Genomic DNA, 15,596 nt, shown 5'->3' with positions numbered 1-15,596 from the left:
CAACATGAATGACCAAGCGTTACGATAAGGCACGATGGCGTAGCTAGCAAGGCTGAGCGATGGATCCTTGAATGAAGAGGGGAGATTCCCCATGGCTTACACGATACCCAAGTATACGCATTAGAGGCTATGGGCAGTCCATATGCTTATGAGCCAGGGAGCATTCGAGCCGAGAACACGCCCCGGTTTGGAGCTGTCTGCATGAGGCTATCATGACGCTCATCTTATTGGTGGCGGTACGCCTCTTTCGTAATAGTAAGAGAGTGATCAGTACTCAGGCTATATTCTTGAGTTAGAGGTGTATGTACACAGTAAGAATAGCGTGTTCCGTCCGCGGGGTAGTGTCAAGTTAGGTTAGGTTATCGATACCATCACGTGAACTCTTTTGGATAAGTATCGAGCTAAGTCCGGAAACCTTCAACTCGTCCAAATATATACAACTTAGTTTCAGTATTCTGGGATAGTCATTGGCCCTACGAGCGCAAGGGGTCGGTTTGGAGAAAAGGGTGAGCAGGCAAAGAGATAACCCTGGAGTAAGCAAGACTTGCAGATATCGATGAAATTGCTGTATAAATGCCCTTGACATGCATCGCGAGGACATGAGGAAAGTCGAGGTTATGTGCATATATTATTACTTCTAGTGGTATTACAGTATTTGAAGTAGTCTCCGCAGGCTTTGACTACCCAGCCAAGCCTGGCCTAGAGATATTACATCGTCTCAAATGCTTATTTATTAGGTGCGACATGAACGAAGCCTCAAGTTCTTGCCTTTCTTCGGCCTACATCGCCCATACCTCTTGACTTGTTGCTGCGGTTCATTGGCTCTCGTCACACCAAACCTGGGGGGCGACGCAGGCGCTCCACCCACTGGCTGGCTTGTGGCAGGAAGCCTCCTCGGTGGCACCAAAGAAGTAGGCAAAAGTCTTCGCCTAAGACTACCACGCCCTGCCTCGACAAAGGTTTGCTCCCACTCTGCAGTCGTAGGGTCACACACGTTCGGGTCTTGTGTCTGTGGGAGACACAATTGGTATGTTTTGGTGACGCCGCAGATGGTCGCTGGGACAGGTTCGCATCGCTGGACACGGGGAAATGCACAGCCTCCAGTGGGTAAGCAGTAGTCGATGGTGAAGCTCTGTGCAGGCGTCCCTACGTTCTGCGGACCACCCGACTCATCGAGGTTCTCATCGTCTATTGAAGCATCAGGCTGGGCGACGCTGAGACTAAGTGGAGCTGGTGCGGCTGGCGCAGGTCCTGGCGCAGTCTTGTTTGAGCTCGAAAAGCCCGTGGAGCCTGAGACGCACTTTGAAGTGTCGTCAAAGGTGGCTGTGACAGCATCAGACCACAAGCGGGTGTAGTTGAACGCATTTGCTAGGGTATAGAAGATGCGGCAATCGGCGGGTTCGTATTTGAATTGGAGTGGCTCTGTATCGTTGGGTCGGACCTGGTCCCTGAGGTTGATGCCAAGGGCTGCTGTGAAAACACCAGAATCTCGGAAGCCATCATCGGAGAGCTGAGGAACCGTGGCCAATGTTGCGTTATCAACATTGAACTCAGGAATAGAGATGAGTCCGAGGTCATAGTCGATTTGGTCGGCGGAGTGAATCGCGGCGCCACGATTTCCTAAAGCAATGTGCGTCAGTGGTGATATAGCGGCACGTTTTAGCACTCTTGAACATACCTCCTACAGCTTGCATAGGACCGGTGGCTGGAAGTCCACCTACTGCAATGGTTCGAACGCCGACCTGCTTGAACATCTCGACTAGAAGAGCGCATGTGGATGAACAAGCTCCATCTGTCAACTAGTACTTGTTAGCCTTCGTAATTGACCATGAGTCGTAACACTTACTACAACAATATTCTCAGCCGCGAATGGTGGCGTCGTGTACCCCAGGGGATTGTCAGGAGAATAACCCAATGGCACCCAGCCTTCGAATAAAGCTGAACTGAACTCGGAGTTCGAAAGATTGTAACGCTCCTAAGCTCTGTTAGATATACCTATTGCATAAGACTTGGCTGGCAACATACTGTGAGCGAGAAGGAATCGCCCTTTTCCTGCACAGGTCCTGTGTATTCAGCCCAGCTAGTGAAGTTTTGGCCCGTTGCAGCGTTGAGTCTGGGAGTAACCACCCATTCAGCAGCCAGAAGGTACTCATAGTCAGGATCGCTAGGATTAAGACTATCGAAGTACGATGTGTATGCTCCGCCTATAATGCCCCCGAGATGATGATTTCGGCGCCTGCTTCCTGCAAAAGGATCCGCGTTCGGAAAAAATCTCTTGAAGGTGCTAAAGGCAAGTTCCACAGTACCACCGGTGTTCTGTTGAAGGTCTATCACAACTCTCTTCAAGCCTTGTTGGGTTGTATTGCCGATGAAGGCTGATACAGCACCGCTGAAGTCCTCGATCGAGTCAGAGTATTGTGAAAACGAAGGGATGCTGAGTGTCGCAGCATCAACCTGTGGTAGGAAGTAGCCGGAAACAACACCATCGGTGCGAACTGCGAGACCCTCTTGTCGAACATCAGGATTGGGATATGCTCCGTTGGATTTGGTAAACCAAGACTGCTCAGGTGTAGGCACAACAACAGGTTCAGTCGTGTTCTCGGCATCTTGACCGGGATCATATGCTGCGTTGTAAAAGCTTCCGCTCGAGTCATATGAGGCGGGCAAGAAGTTCAGAACGAAGTAGTTGTAGAGATCTCCGCCAGTCGTGAGTGGACCTGTCTTGTACGGCTCATTCCAGAGCGCAAGCCAGTAATCAAGGTATTCGGTCCCATTCTCCATGACCAACTCAATCTCGTCTCCTGGATAGAAGCGTACGCCACTGTCCCAGATACCACCGGATCCCTGAATGGCCAGGGCAGGTGTGTAAAACACTTGGTTCCAGTCGGCGTTTGGTTCTATACCACCAACGGCATTGATGCTCGCCAATTTTGTGACGTACTCGACAGCATCCATGTCATTGATTTTAGCAATTGCAGAAGGCGTCCAACCTTCGTCTCGGCTTCTTACTAGGTCGTCTGTGAGGTAAAGCTTCGGTAGACTTGCGTCGTCCGGTGAGGCAGCGGTGATAGAATACGGCGCGAGGAAGGAGAAAGCCGCCATAATGCCGCCTCTCAGATACAGGTGGCCATCATGAGCACTGTCCAGCAAATGCTGTACGTCAACCTCAAATTCATATTGGTTCTTGTAGACTTCCGCCGTGATATTGTTCTGAATTTGTATCAATCCTGACAGGATATCCACAGCGGGCTGCTGATATCCAGCTGGAGGTTCCCGGAGATATGCGAGAGTGCTTTGAAATTGCACAGTGTCGTTGATGTACGTGATGAAGCGAGTGGCAACAGCAGGGTTGAAAGGTACACTGGTCAGACAAAGGTATGCATCGGATGCATAGTGATAAGCGTATCCCTCATTAACGTTGTCGATGATATAGCCGCAAGCACTTGCTTCTGGGTTTTCGGTATCTTCTTGGCGGACACGAATCTTGTTGTAAGGACTGTCGGACGTCGATATGGATAGTGCATCTGAGAGATGTACACTACTCAACACGGCTACCGAGAGGGCTGATGTTCGGAACAGCATCTCGAAGATGGCGATGGCAAGTCGTCTGGGACGGAATCGTCAAGTTCATTGCGGGAAATGGGGTCACAGTACTTAAGGCTGCATGTTCGCCCAAATAGGAATGTTGCCCAGAACATTGAAGAAGCCACCTGCAGGGGGATATGCCATGGAGAAATTATATTTGGGGCGGTTAGGCAGCCGGGCGCACTGCCTGGGAGGTCGCTTTGTGACGGGGCGTACCAACCATCGCCCAAATGGTCATGTAGCACCCACTAGGCCGATGCAAACTACGGTGATACAAGCCCATCGGTATGCGCAAATTTGCTCCAAGCTCCTTATACGACCGGTCAGTCTTCGCCGTCAGCTTGATACTTGCCTCAAAAGGTGAAGTTGGCCCCCACAATCAGCCCCGAACATGGCCCCCAAACTTGGCCCCCAAACTAGGCCCCCAAGTTGATTTTAACGGGGGTCCCGCAACGCCAACTACACCATCTACGGGAAATCGAGATTATGCGGTCAGCCTGGTTGAGGCTGAACATCACTTGACCTACCACGACTCGGTCCCACTGATTGCGAGAGGGACATGTGCATTTACACAACAGATTTTAGGTTCTCGAGACGCAGCCTTGTCAAGGTCAATACGGCCCGACCAGTGGAGCTTCGCTCGTCGAAACAGCATGTTCCCTATTGGGCAGACCACAAGTGAAGATGATGGCGACGCCTTTGCGCGAGACATGGTCGTTCACACAGCGATCCAAGAGTCTTCTCCTATCACGTCCGACATCTACGAACAACTATTTGATAGTATACTTGCAAGCGAGCTCTTTACCGAGTGGCTACAATGTAAAGATCATTGGCAACTCCATGTCGTTGGCGGGCCGGGGTCTGGAAAGGTCAGTCTCTGTCTAGAGCGCTGATGAAGATGCTCATGGCATAGTCAGACAACGTTCGCAGCACTAGTAGCCAAACGCTTGAGGGAAATCATATCAGCGTCAGAAGAGCAGACCTTCCAGCTTGCCAACATCTTCATCAACCATCGCAACAGAATTGAGAATGAACTCGCCTTTCTAGAGGATCTCTTGGATAGCATATACAACCAAGTGTCGCCCCCTAGCTGCGATGTCGATCCTGCGACGGTTTTAGCGTACAGCGCATACAAGGAATTACTACGCACAGGGCAGAGAGCTTCGAAAAGGATTGATTCCATTGCACAAGCACTCCGCTTAAGGACTGCAGAGTTGGCCAGAAAGGGAGACGTGGTACTTATCATCGACCATCTAGATCAGTGCAGTCCAGCACTACGGGAACTGGTACAGCATCACTTCGATGCATTGCAAGACGAGGGACTGAAGATACTTGTCACGTCACGATTACCCAGGCACGAACCAGCAATGATCATTTGGTGCGATTATCACCCGCAAGACTCACCCCTCACGGTTTTTTGGCGCTGCTCTAAATGCCAGCAAAAGGATATTTGCATTGATTGCAAGAGGGAAGATACTCCTTGTGAGCAGTGGTAAGTACAGTCCGGCCTGGAAAATACGCAGATGAAATACGAGCCATGGCAATAACACTATCTAACTCCATAATCAGCGATTCGGTAGGCACTTGGAAGGCCCCAGAGTATTACACTCTGACACTCAATGGCATGTCCGACGATGCCATGGCAGAGTACATAGCATGGGATCTCGAAAGAGAGCATGGCGATCTCGGATTCATGACCTTGGAGGATCTATCGGAACCTCCGTTATCGTCGTTCGGGCTCGCCTTTAGAAATACTATGCAAGGTGACAAAGGTCATGAGTGGATACAAAAAATCGCGCGTTATGTTGACGGAAGCATTCTGCAGGCGAAGCTTGCCGTTGACAGAATTCACAACCTGCCTTTCCCCGAGGCCCTTGACCTCATGCCAAAACGTATACCGAGAAATGTTCAAGCTCATTTCAACACCGCGATCAAAACGATTAAGCAGCAATCGGGGGCCGACAGCTCTTCGGTAGCTCTCAAGACTATCGCAGCAGTGGGTCGGAAAGGAGATGCGGTTCGAGGTTTGCCCCTGTCTCGCCTTGCCAACCTACTGCGAGAGCGAACTCGCAATCCACGCATGAATATAATGCCATCTCGCAGTCCAGAAGATGTGCTGGAGTCCGCAAACGGATACCTCATCATCATTGCCCCGCCATTCCTCGGTCAAGAATCCACCATTGCAGCGTATCACCGCCTTTTCTGGTTGTTCGTAAACGATGAATACAACGAAGACTTGATTTGGGCATATGCACAATTGCCGATGTCCAAGGTTCCTAGGTCCCATACATTTCAGTCACCGTTAGCTCGGCCGTTGTCAGCTTTTCAGTCGTCGTTACCAAGCTCCAGGCGCGAGTCATCAGATTCTTTCAAGGGGCTAGGATTGGTCTTTTCTGCTTCGCCAATGATTTCACCGCCGGAAGAGACGGGGTTGGACTTTCAGTAGATAGAATAGAGTTGTTCAAAGTTGTGAGCTACTGCAGATACAAAATACTTCATGCCAGCTGATCAGGTGGTAATTGTGATATATGATCTTCTATCTCACTCTATGTAAAAGTTCTTGCAAGGAGTTGTGTCCGTCTCCAATATCGAGCCTGGTAGGCTGCTGCTCGTTGTCAGAAGGCTTTGCCAAGTCTTGTAGCTCAGATGGCGAATGTCAAGGACACCGGTCCGCCGAAAGCACCAAGGCTCATTTGCTTCTTGTAATAAGAGACCATGACCTTCAAACCAAACTTCCTCTTCTGCTTCTTCCGGCATGGTATCTGTTTCGACCTTGTTGGAGCGTTCCGTCAATGCAATCACAACAAATATCGTGTCGAGGTCGTCCAAACTCGGGATGATATCGGGAAACACGTCGATCTTATCGGTCTCGTCGAATGCGTGGGGAATCTTCAAATACCATGCGCGGGGTTGCGTTTGGCTCAGACGGCCTGCGTGTAGAAAGCCTTGCATCGCAATTTTATTACTTTTCAAGGTTGGCTCTTTCTCTCGCCTTTCATCAGGCGACGTCTGCGAATTTTGCTGTGCATCGGATTGTTGCGTTCCTTGCCTTGAACTGGGTATGCGAGGCGTGTGTTCCATTCGTAGCGGCGATGAAGTCCTTGTCCTAAACAGGGGGCGAGGCGTTTGAGCAGCGTCTGAAGATCCACGTACGTCTGGGTGCGAGCTCGCACGTGCCGTCGAACTTGAATGACGCCGTCTCTCGATTGACAAGTCTAATTCCCTTGTCATATCGCTAGCGCTTCCTGAACTTCTTGCCGGCATTCTTGGTCGAATTCCTTGCTCACCAACGTCAAACCAGATCCTATCGCCAGCGTGATCTTGAATAATGTAACTTCTTTGCCACCAATCCGATCTGTTCGGGCTCAATATAGTCCCTTGCATAGAAGTCCAAGACCAGGTTGGGTTTGCGCTCAGCTCCGGAGGCCGTTTGCTGGTTGTGCAGTCTACAACTCTCCAAGCCAACTGCTCCTCAAGAGCTCCCTCCCACATTCCAGCAACGTACTCTTCGCTTTGCATTTCTCGAAGCCGTTTTACCACGCCCCAAATTGCCATACGTTTGTCGGTCTGATTAGTGAGATCAAGGCCCGTGTAGTCTCTGACTGTTGCTCTCCATAGGTCATCGAGCGAGTCGTCATTGACCCCAGAAAGCAGTGTCGTACCCCTTGTACTCTCCTGTAGACGCCCACGCCAATGGCGATCCCGTGCCGACTGCTGGTCTAAAGGCAAAGGTAACCCAGCCGGAAGAGTTTCGCAAGCGCTCATCTCGGTACAATCCCAGAAGATTTGATGTTTGCTGAAATGCAAGATCCTAGGTGCAAGCATACGCTCTGAAGACTGTTAGATAAGCGTTCAGAGTTTCTCAGAGACACTGACCTTGATAAACCCAACCGCGTTTGTACAACGGCTTCTCGAGAAGGCCTTGATCCCACAGATCGCCACGTACAACTACCCACCGTTGCTTACCCAGGATATGAGACGCATCATTGGGGTCCAGAGTAGCTGGTATGACGTCCCGTGCCTCTCTTTGCCGAAAGAGGCCTCCAGCACCGTTCTCCGAATCGGCAGCAGCGATGTTGCAGAATGAGTTTCTGTACACTTGTTCCATCCGAGAGCCTTCATGCTTCCAGTCGGCAGCATCTCCTTGCTATACAATCGTCAGCACGGCCTATCAGGAAGAATAACAATACTACCATGATGCAGACTGAATCAAGCAGGGCAATGTCAGCTTCCACTATCCTTTTGGCGTTATAATGAGAGCTTACGAGAATCAATCCAAATGTAGTCAACTTCGAGGAACCACGCCACCTCAATGGCCTGCTTAAAAGTGTTTGACAATTTACGCCACGGCAAACCGACAAGCATGAACTCTTCAAGAGTACTAGAGTTCAGAGTCACCAACGGATCTTTTCCCCAACAGTGACTTAGGGTGACGTAAGGTCCCTTGACATTGTTAAGCTTGGTGTTAACTACCCGCAGCCGATCCCCTGTACGGTGACCGCCGATGTGTAGTAGTCGTGTGGGAATGAACTTGCTCGCCGAGCCAGCGCGCTTAGGACAGTATTTGTGTCCAATACCACAAGCCCTAATCCAGTCCTTGATCTGCTGGCCACCATTGAACGCAGGATTTGTGCTCGTACCAAGCTCAGCGGCAGACAATAAACCATCAACTTCTTCTTCGAGGAAACAGTAGAAAACTCGTTCCGGTATTCCAAAGGTTCGTGGCTTTCCCTCGTGATTCTCGTTATTCTCATCATTGAGTTGCCTCGGTACAATTCGAAATGTGATTGCTACTTCGTGTTTGGTCTCTCGGGAACGTCCCAAGCTACGAATACTCCATCGGTGTAAAGATACGACCGAGCCCTGGCCTGGCTGTAGTTTGTCAACTCTTGCGACGTCCTCATGCAGAAATCGCTTTAAGCTGGTGTTTTGGTGTTCATGTTTGTGCAGGAGCGAGCGATGCATTAGAACGTCTTCATGCAGAAGACTACAGAAGGTGCAGCCTCGGCGAGCAGAGCTCGTAAGGGACGATGCGCTTGGGTGGTGATAACCCCATGACTTCTTCGCCCCCAAAACGTTCACGTAGCAGAAGTCGCAGAAACCAGTTTTGTGTGCCATTCTCGGAACCCACCATTCAGACCAAATGAAGAGTTATGGCGATGCGCGAAAGTCGCGGAGAGAACGAGCTCCCGTCTAGGATCACCAGCAGGTACCGGTAGTAGGTAAGCGACTGAGAGCCTTGCCGACGTAGCTCCGGTTGGAGTAGGGTTGCAATCGGTCCATCTCAGGTGTTCAAATACATATTTTAAGGTCAGCTTTTAATCTAAAATGAGTAGTGCGTCTTCCGCGGCTTTGACTACCCAGACGAGTGCAGTCGGCCCCCACGCTAAGCGCTCGCTGGCTCGGTTTCAACAGACGCCACCAACACGCTAAGTAGTGCGACGTTATGTCGTGATTTGTGCGAGTATGTCGGGTAAGCATGCAAAAGACAGTAAACAATGCACTGTTAGTAGGTATACACTGCCTTCCATGCTTAGCTTAAATTGCTGTATTAGTCTATAATGATCTTAAACACTTTCTTACATACAACTACAGGACGTTCAAAACAAGTTTACCCGCCTGCTCTGCCTCGAAGCAATCATCTAACTTCGAATTTGTACTTTGCGCTGGTTATTTATCAGTGATATTTCACTAATTATCTAGCTGGTGGAACTTACTAGTTGATGGAACGCATCGTGACTTTAGTAATGAGGGTCTGGTATCCATAATCCTCAAGTATGGAGGAGTCGTCATAACATCGATCTTACGAGTGCGTCGCACCTCAAGGGCATTTTTGCCAAGGTATCGCTGTGAACGAAAGCTACAATGAAGGCGGACAGAATTTTAGCGGATGCTTGACTTTCAGAGTATTCCCATGTTACATAGTCGAACACAAGAAATTACGCACCTCCAACTAATGTTGGCCTGCACAACATTCTGAATGCCATCAATGTACCGGCGGACCTCACCATCGATATCTGCACCCCAACTGGGCAGATTATGGATAGCTTGATCCCATTGAATGTAACGCTGCTCGAGCAGGGAACCCAATATATCGAAAGCTTCTTGCACTGAGTACCCGGCTAGTCGGCATGCAGCGGTCATGTTGAAAGGACACCCCTCGCCCTATGCATTTGAGATATCAGTGGAGTGTCTTAATGACTTATACATGTATCTTCAGGCCAAAATTACCTCTTCTTTGCGGTACGAGAGTATGTCGTTAGATCTGGTGCGCGTACGATTAGTGTCATAGAATGACATAGAAGCATAATTGAAGTGGCGTACAGAATAACGAAGTCAGCACCAAGGCACTCTAGTGTTTGAATCACGGGGTGATCAAAGACCTCATCTGGAAGCACAATCTCATGCGCGTACTCAACGAGATGGTAGAGTGGCGCGACGCCAACCGATAGCTGCCGTGTCGATAGCATCTCCTCTAGGGACGGGATGTGATTGGTGGTGAAGTGCCCGACGTGGTGCGCTACACCTAGCGTGTAGTGCTGCATAGCACGAACAAATCGTCTCTGGGTACCGTAGGAGGAGCCTTTTTTGAACCGTTTGTAAATGTCGTCATGTGCCTTCACGATAGGGAGCTTGTATCCGACGAAGGGACTGCCCATCATGTTGGCCATGAGGCTATCGAGAACATGCTCGGATGTTGAAAGGTCGGTCCTCAGCTCGCCTGAGTCGAATACTGTGATATTATCCACCGTCAGTGAGAAAAGAGGTCATGCCTGAAACACACCAAATTTTTATCGGTGTTGGAATGAAAGCTCACAGTCGTCGAATGGAAAGACCCAATTTCCCCAGTCGCATAAAGTTTTCAGCCTGTCTGGAGGCGCGTCGGGTGCGGCGATGGAGATGAAAAACGAGAAATCGCAGGCGCTGACCTTTTTGCTCATACTAGGAGCGAAGTCGCATGTTCTGATCGGTGCGGTTAGGGCGCAATATTGGATCTAGGTATCTGACAACGGAAACTACTGACTTTGCAAGCCATCGCTCCGACTCCAGTTTAGCAGCTTGGTACCCCTTATTATATCTGGGTTCTTGGGTCAAGAAGCACTTAAATAGGTCAGGGATGGTAACGACGGTTCTCTCCTCCATAGCTGCGGTCATGAAATGAAATGATGTAGTGTGATAGCAATAAATGGGGGTTTGCCCTAAAGCTAGGACAATGAATGAATGGAGAGTCGAGTGAGAGGCACAAGTCAAGATAAAACTGACATGAAAAGAGACAATTGTATAAAGCAGCTAGCTTGGGTCAATAGCTAAATCGATCTGACCGGCAATGTGCAACACGGGAAAGAAACCCTTGAATGACGTCCTAAGACGCTGTCCACGAGTCGAGTGGGTCTTAGACGTGGCGCCTCGTCGTTAAAGATACTACAGTGGTAGCAAGAACAAAGATTGCGGTATAAGTGGTATAGCTCACACTAGCCCGTCACGGAGAAATAAGTAGCACCCTGAATTGTGGAAACCTGATAGGATTAGTAGCGTATCCCGCAAGAGAGTTAACGAGCAACGAGTCTAATTTCCCATTAGTGTTCTACCTCAGTGTAAGCACTTATGCATGATGATCTTGAACTGTACAACAAAGTGGAAAACTCACGTAATACCCAAGCTTTCACGTGTCAACTAGTAAAATTGGTGTGTGGATCTATACAAACGTAGTCTCGGATAGGGATGACTTTTGGCCAAGAAGGGGTACCTAGTCAAACCAAGATATGGACAAGATATTTTAGAAGCACTAAGAAGCAGTCCCTTCGCCCGAAAGACGGCACACTCTCAAAGGGGGATAGTGCGGTGAGAGGGGGCCATTTTTCGTGTGGAGGGGTGGGAGCCTTAATTCTTGGCGAAATTATCAGGAAACCCGATGCATACGTACTACTCGCGTCTCGTATCTAGAAAATTGGGGTCCAATTGGTATCTTCAATCGGAGCCAGCACAAAATGTCAATCTCACTGCCTAGTTTCCCTCACAAATCTTCCAAGTTCGCTTCCGAATCCCAGCCCTTCCCCTTGAATGCTAGTGTGCATTTATGCGTAGCGCATTCAAAAGGGTAATAGTTGTATATACTACTAAGAACACACAAACATCAGCTTCAAAGCTTCTGGTACAATTATTCAACCGCACTCGGGAGAGACATGGCCAGCCATAAATGCTCCAAGGCTACGGCAGAGGACATTCGAACCGTTGGAAATTATTCTTTTTACTGGACAAAGGAACACGTTCCTAAGGAAAAAACTGATCCCCTTCGCTTCGAGCACGATGAGCTGAGTGCCACCACTGTCAACATCATCCAAAAGATCCACCAGCGCGAGCATGAAGCCCGCAAACAACGGGGGAACCGACAGAAAGACTCGACATGTTCGCGACACTCAAAGCCAACCGGCATCATGATGAGACACTCGGGGAATTCTGGAAACAGGTCAACACAGTGCCCGATTGGGTCAACTGGGAGCAAGTTGAACGTGGGCAGCGCTTTTTCTATCGTTACGCATTAGGGAACATCATTGGCTTCGCGCTCCAGGGATTTGTTGGCGAGAATTCGGCTTCAACAAGTGTGGTTGAGGTGTTGCTGCGAACAGGCGGCTTCAGTACGCGATCGTTACGGAGGCGGCTATTGGAGACGTTCCAGCTCGTGCTCGAGGTGACACATTCATTGGACTTTATTAAACCCGGGGGTAAAGGTCACGAGACTACCATACGTGTGCGTTTGTTGCACGCGATGGTCCAACAACGTATGCTACGTGTGGCTGAGGTCAAAGGTCCCTCTTACTATGACACCAGCATCCACGGTCCACCCATGAACACGCTTGACTCGATCCATGCCCTTGCCACTTTCAGTTGTAACCACGCTTGGCAGCAGTTACCTCATATGGGCATCTGCCCACCTCAACAAGAGGTCGACGACTACATTGCGCTTTGGAGATATGTCGGTCACGTCATCGGCACCCCAACCGACTTCTTTGCAACAACATCTCAAGCCAAGGCTATCATGGAGTCTCTGAGCTATAACGAGCTACACATTACGCCATCATCACTCGTCGTTGGACACAACTTCGTTGAGGCCCTCAAAGACCTTCCACCCGTCAACATATCAGCTGGCTTTATCGAAGCCGGCAGCCGCCGCCTCAACGGAGATGATATCTGTGATCAGCTGGGCATGGGCCGCCCAGGCTGGTATCCTTACGCTTGTTTCAAAGGTCACTGCTGGCTTGTAGTTGCCCTTGCGACTGCCCAGCGCTGTATTCCATCGTTTGAGGCTTGGTCTATCCAGTTTTGCCGCGAGGTCTTGCATAACGCCATTATCCACTCCAAGTATGGCCTCAAGGGTGGCTCTTTGCTCGATTTCAAGTACGTTCCGAATGGTCAAATCACAGGGTGTGAGAAGAACGATCGCCTCGATGGTGATCAGATGTGGTTTTATGAACGCCCACTTGAGCTACTCTACTTTATCATTTTCTGTGGTGGATGTCTCTCCATGATTGGCAGCGCAATCACCGCGGCCTGGCTTTTGCGGGGGGTTTTGCCCATAGTGTGGCTCTTCTCGGCATGAAATAAGATAAGTGAGCGATGGTGAACCAAAGATAAAGCCTATAATAGATGCTTAATTATATAGCTTCAACTATATTACGGACGCTACTATTTACTTATTTGACAGCAGCTACTGCCTATACATTGTATAATACTTATTAGCTGTTACGAACTGACCTAAGTACTGCAAGCTGGTGCCTAGAGTGGGAGTACTCTAGCAAATGGGTACCCCCCCCCCTCCCTCAACCTAGAGGTATGGTAGAGTTATTGTAGTGGTCGCACAGGCCGCGGGTAGAGGTAGGGGTATACCCTATCCCTTGTACGTGAAAACTCCAAGTTTTAGTATTAGGAGGTTTATATCGTTCCCGTTCGAGACTACTCTTGATAGATACTCTACTACCAATGCGAAGCAGGTGTCTACCTGCATATTGTAGGTGCATCTCCATAGGCATTACAAACAGCGCCTATGTTATTGCCAGAACACTATGACGTTGGTTAGTTTTCTTTCTCTCAAGAGTAAACAAAACTAACACTGCCTGTGGCGCAGGGAAAATGGAAAATCCTATCAGGGCCTCTAGTGACTCCACACCCCCCGAGATGGTCGCAGATCTATAAAATAGTTAGATGGTATTTGCTTGGTTTAGCCGAAAGTACTTACTCCTAGGCAGCCCCCAATAGCCTTGGAACAGCCAACACGCTCTCTGCTTTCTAACATAGGAGCGACTGCACTACCTCGTGTTATAATAGAGGGCATGGCCAGAGCTAGCGATGCTAAAGAACAAACGACTGCAATTGAAAATTTCATATTGTGAGATAAAAATGATTTTGGATAGATGTAGGATTGAAAAGAATTTATAAAAGGCTACGCTTTGAAGAGCAATAGCTTAGGTGTACAGAAGGTTATGTGCAAGGAAGAGCTGTCCACTTATTAACATAGCTGACTGTCTATATACTGTTTAGAGAAGACATTATACCGAGAACATGTGAGCGCTAATTTGACTCCGGCCTTCTGAGCGACGTTTGTGTGACAAAAGAATTCCGAAATTTATTAGAATTAGTAAGTGAAGCAGTAAGCGGGTATAAGGACCCATCCTCAGCTCCACCGATCGACACCGTCACGTAGCGTCGACGCCGTTCTCGTCACCATCCTATCGAACACCCAGTGGTTTACCATAAAATCAAAGAACCATGCCCATCCACTTCTTGCTCTCCTTCGACCACACCCTTGCCCCAAACTCTGACACGCTATATAGCAATCAGTGAGAGAGAAAAAAGCAAATCATATGCGCGCTAGATTTAAGCACGGTGTCTAAGTACTATATAGTGAAGAGATTATGCCGAGAGTATGTAAGCGCTAAATGTAAGTGCGGTGTAGGAGCACCATTTAGAGAAGAGATTATGCCATAAGAATTACGGTGGCAAATAAGTGGGGGTTGTATTAGAGTTAGGTTACTAAGAGTTTAGGTAAGATTTAGGTTGGGTACTACATTGAACGGGTGTAGGGAGTGCTGCACCCACTAGCTCTACTTAGATAGACTGTAGCTGCCTTCACCTTCTTCTCAGCAGTAAGGGTATGTAGTTAGACACGATGGAATTAAACGACGAGACAATATATGCTAGAACTTCTTCTATAGCATATTTTTCACTGTATACGAAGAATCTCCCTCTTATACTGTGGTGGAGCAACCAGGGGTTATGCTAGCATAAGGTCCGAAAGGTATTCAGACGTGGATATAATGGAAGGTATATGATAGAAGAGAACGGAAAAAACACATAGATGCACAAACAACTATTAAGCCTAAAGACCCTTCAGACTTCAACAATACACTCATTTTACGCCTCAAGCACCCGCGCAGGTAGAGGTTAAAAACGCTCCATGACAATACTCCTGGCCTTAGATCGTAGTGTGTATACCAGGGCCGCTAGCGACCCTGTATACCGGCACAGTAGTTTACTAGTAGATTAGTAGTTAGGTAGATAACTGCTAGCGAATCCCCGCTGCCGTATGTTTTTGTTTTTGCAACTTTCACTTTTTGCCTGATTTATAAATCACGTGATAGGGTCTTGGCATCTTTCGAAATCACAGTCGTCAGGTGTGAGCGCGGACCATGACGCCAAGACCTGATGCGGGGGGAGTTCCGGTTCTCTGGACTCTTTTTTTGCACTCGCAGGACCCCACCAAAGCGCAGCCAGAAAATCTACCGATTCGACCACAACCCGCCGCGCGTTCGAAACTTGCTCTGGACAACGCCAACCTGCTGTACATTCACCAAGGCGACCTGTACCTTTTTGCCTCCCTTCTCGAGAACGCCAACCTTTGCGCGCCAGAGTGCGGCCCCGCCGCCAGCAAGAGCCAGTCACATCTCCCGAGCCAACCTTGCAGCCTGTTGCAGCGCGTGTTCGAAACCCTATCCCGCCACCTTTTGACATGCGTT

General features: G+C 49.1%; 6 protein-coding genes across 6 annotated transcripts; 2 read left to right on the top strand and 4 right to left on the bottom strand.

The window, feature by feature from the left end:
* Window positions 1-733: 733 nt before the first annotated feature.
* COCVIDRAFT_100919 (hypothetical protein) lies at window positions 734-3,582 on the bottom strand (the record flags this gene model as incomplete). Its single annotated transcript, XM_014700447.1, has 4 exons — window positions 734-1,620; window positions 1,679-1,799; window positions 1,847-1,975; window positions 2,026-3,582. 4 exons carry the CDS (start codon window positions 3,580-3,582, stop codon window positions 734-736), a joined length of 2,694 nt encoding a protein of 897 aa, XP_014555933.1.
* A 656-nt stretch (window positions 3,583-4,238) lies between these two features.
* COCVIDRAFT_101023 (hypothetical protein) lies at window positions 4,239-6,031 on the top strand (the record flags this gene model as incomplete). The annotated part of the gene is made up of 3 exons (XM_014700446.1): window positions 4,239-4,454; window positions 4,503-5,077; window positions 5,155-6,031. The coding sequence occupies 3 exons, from the start codon at window positions 4,239-4,241 to the stop codon at window positions 6,029-6,031; spliced, it is 1,668 nt and encodes a 555-aa protein (XP_014555932.1).
* Window positions 6,032-6,126: 95 nt separating this feature from the next.
* Window positions 6,127-8,703, bottom strand: COCVIDRAFT_27183 (hypothetical protein; the record flags this gene model as incomplete). Its single annotated transcript, XM_014700445.1, has 4 exons — window positions 6,127-7,415; window positions 7,462-7,732; window positions 7,779-7,789; window positions 7,851-8,703. 4 exons carry the CDS (start codon window positions 8,701-8,703, stop codon window positions 6,127-6,129), a joined length of 2,424 nt encoding a protein of 807 aa, XP_014555931.1.
* Window positions 8,704-9,276: 573 nt separating this feature from the next.
* COCVIDRAFT_101037 (hypothetical protein) lies at window positions 9,277-10,728 on the bottom strand (the record flags this gene model as incomplete). Its single annotated transcript, XM_014700444.1, has 6 exons — window positions 9,277-9,445; window positions 9,533-9,750; window positions 9,817-9,850; window positions 9,910-10,318; window positions 10,403-10,548; window positions 10,610-10,728. 6 exons carry the CDS (start codon window positions 10,726-10,728, stop codon window positions 9,277-9,279), a joined length of 1,095 nt encoding a protein of 364 aa, XP_014555930.1.
* Window positions 10,729-11,768: 1,040 nt separating this feature from the next.
* Window positions 11,769-13,183, top strand: COCVIDRAFT_38335 (hypothetical protein; the record flags this gene model as incomplete). The annotated part of the gene is made up of 2 exons (XM_014700443.1): window positions 11,769-11,901; window positions 11,979-13,183. 2 exons carry the CDS (start codon window positions 11,769-11,771, stop codon window positions 13,181-13,183), a joined length of 1,338 nt encoding a protein of 445 aa, XP_014555929.1.
* Window positions 13,184-15,359: 2,176 nt separating this feature from the next.
* On the bottom strand, window positions 15,360-15,512 carry COCVIDRAFT_101085 (hypothetical protein; the record flags this gene model as incomplete). Its single annotated transcript, XM_014700442.1, has 1 exon — window positions 15,360-15,512. A coding segment is annotated over one exon (153 nt), but the record flags the coding sequence as incomplete, so codon positions are not given.
* Between the last annotated feature and the right edge of the window lie 84 nt (window positions 15,513-15,596).

The sequence above is a fragment of the Bipolaris victoriae genome (assembly GCF_000527765.1).
Source record: "Bipolaris victoriae FI3 unplaced genomic scaffold scaffold_49, whole genome shotgun sequence".
NCBI lineage: Eukaryota > Fungi > Ascomycota > Dothideomycetes > Pleosporales > Pleosporaceae > Bipolaris > Bipolaris victoriae.
Note: the sequence above shows the minus strand (reverse complement) of the source record. Positions and strands in the feature narration are given on the sequence as shown.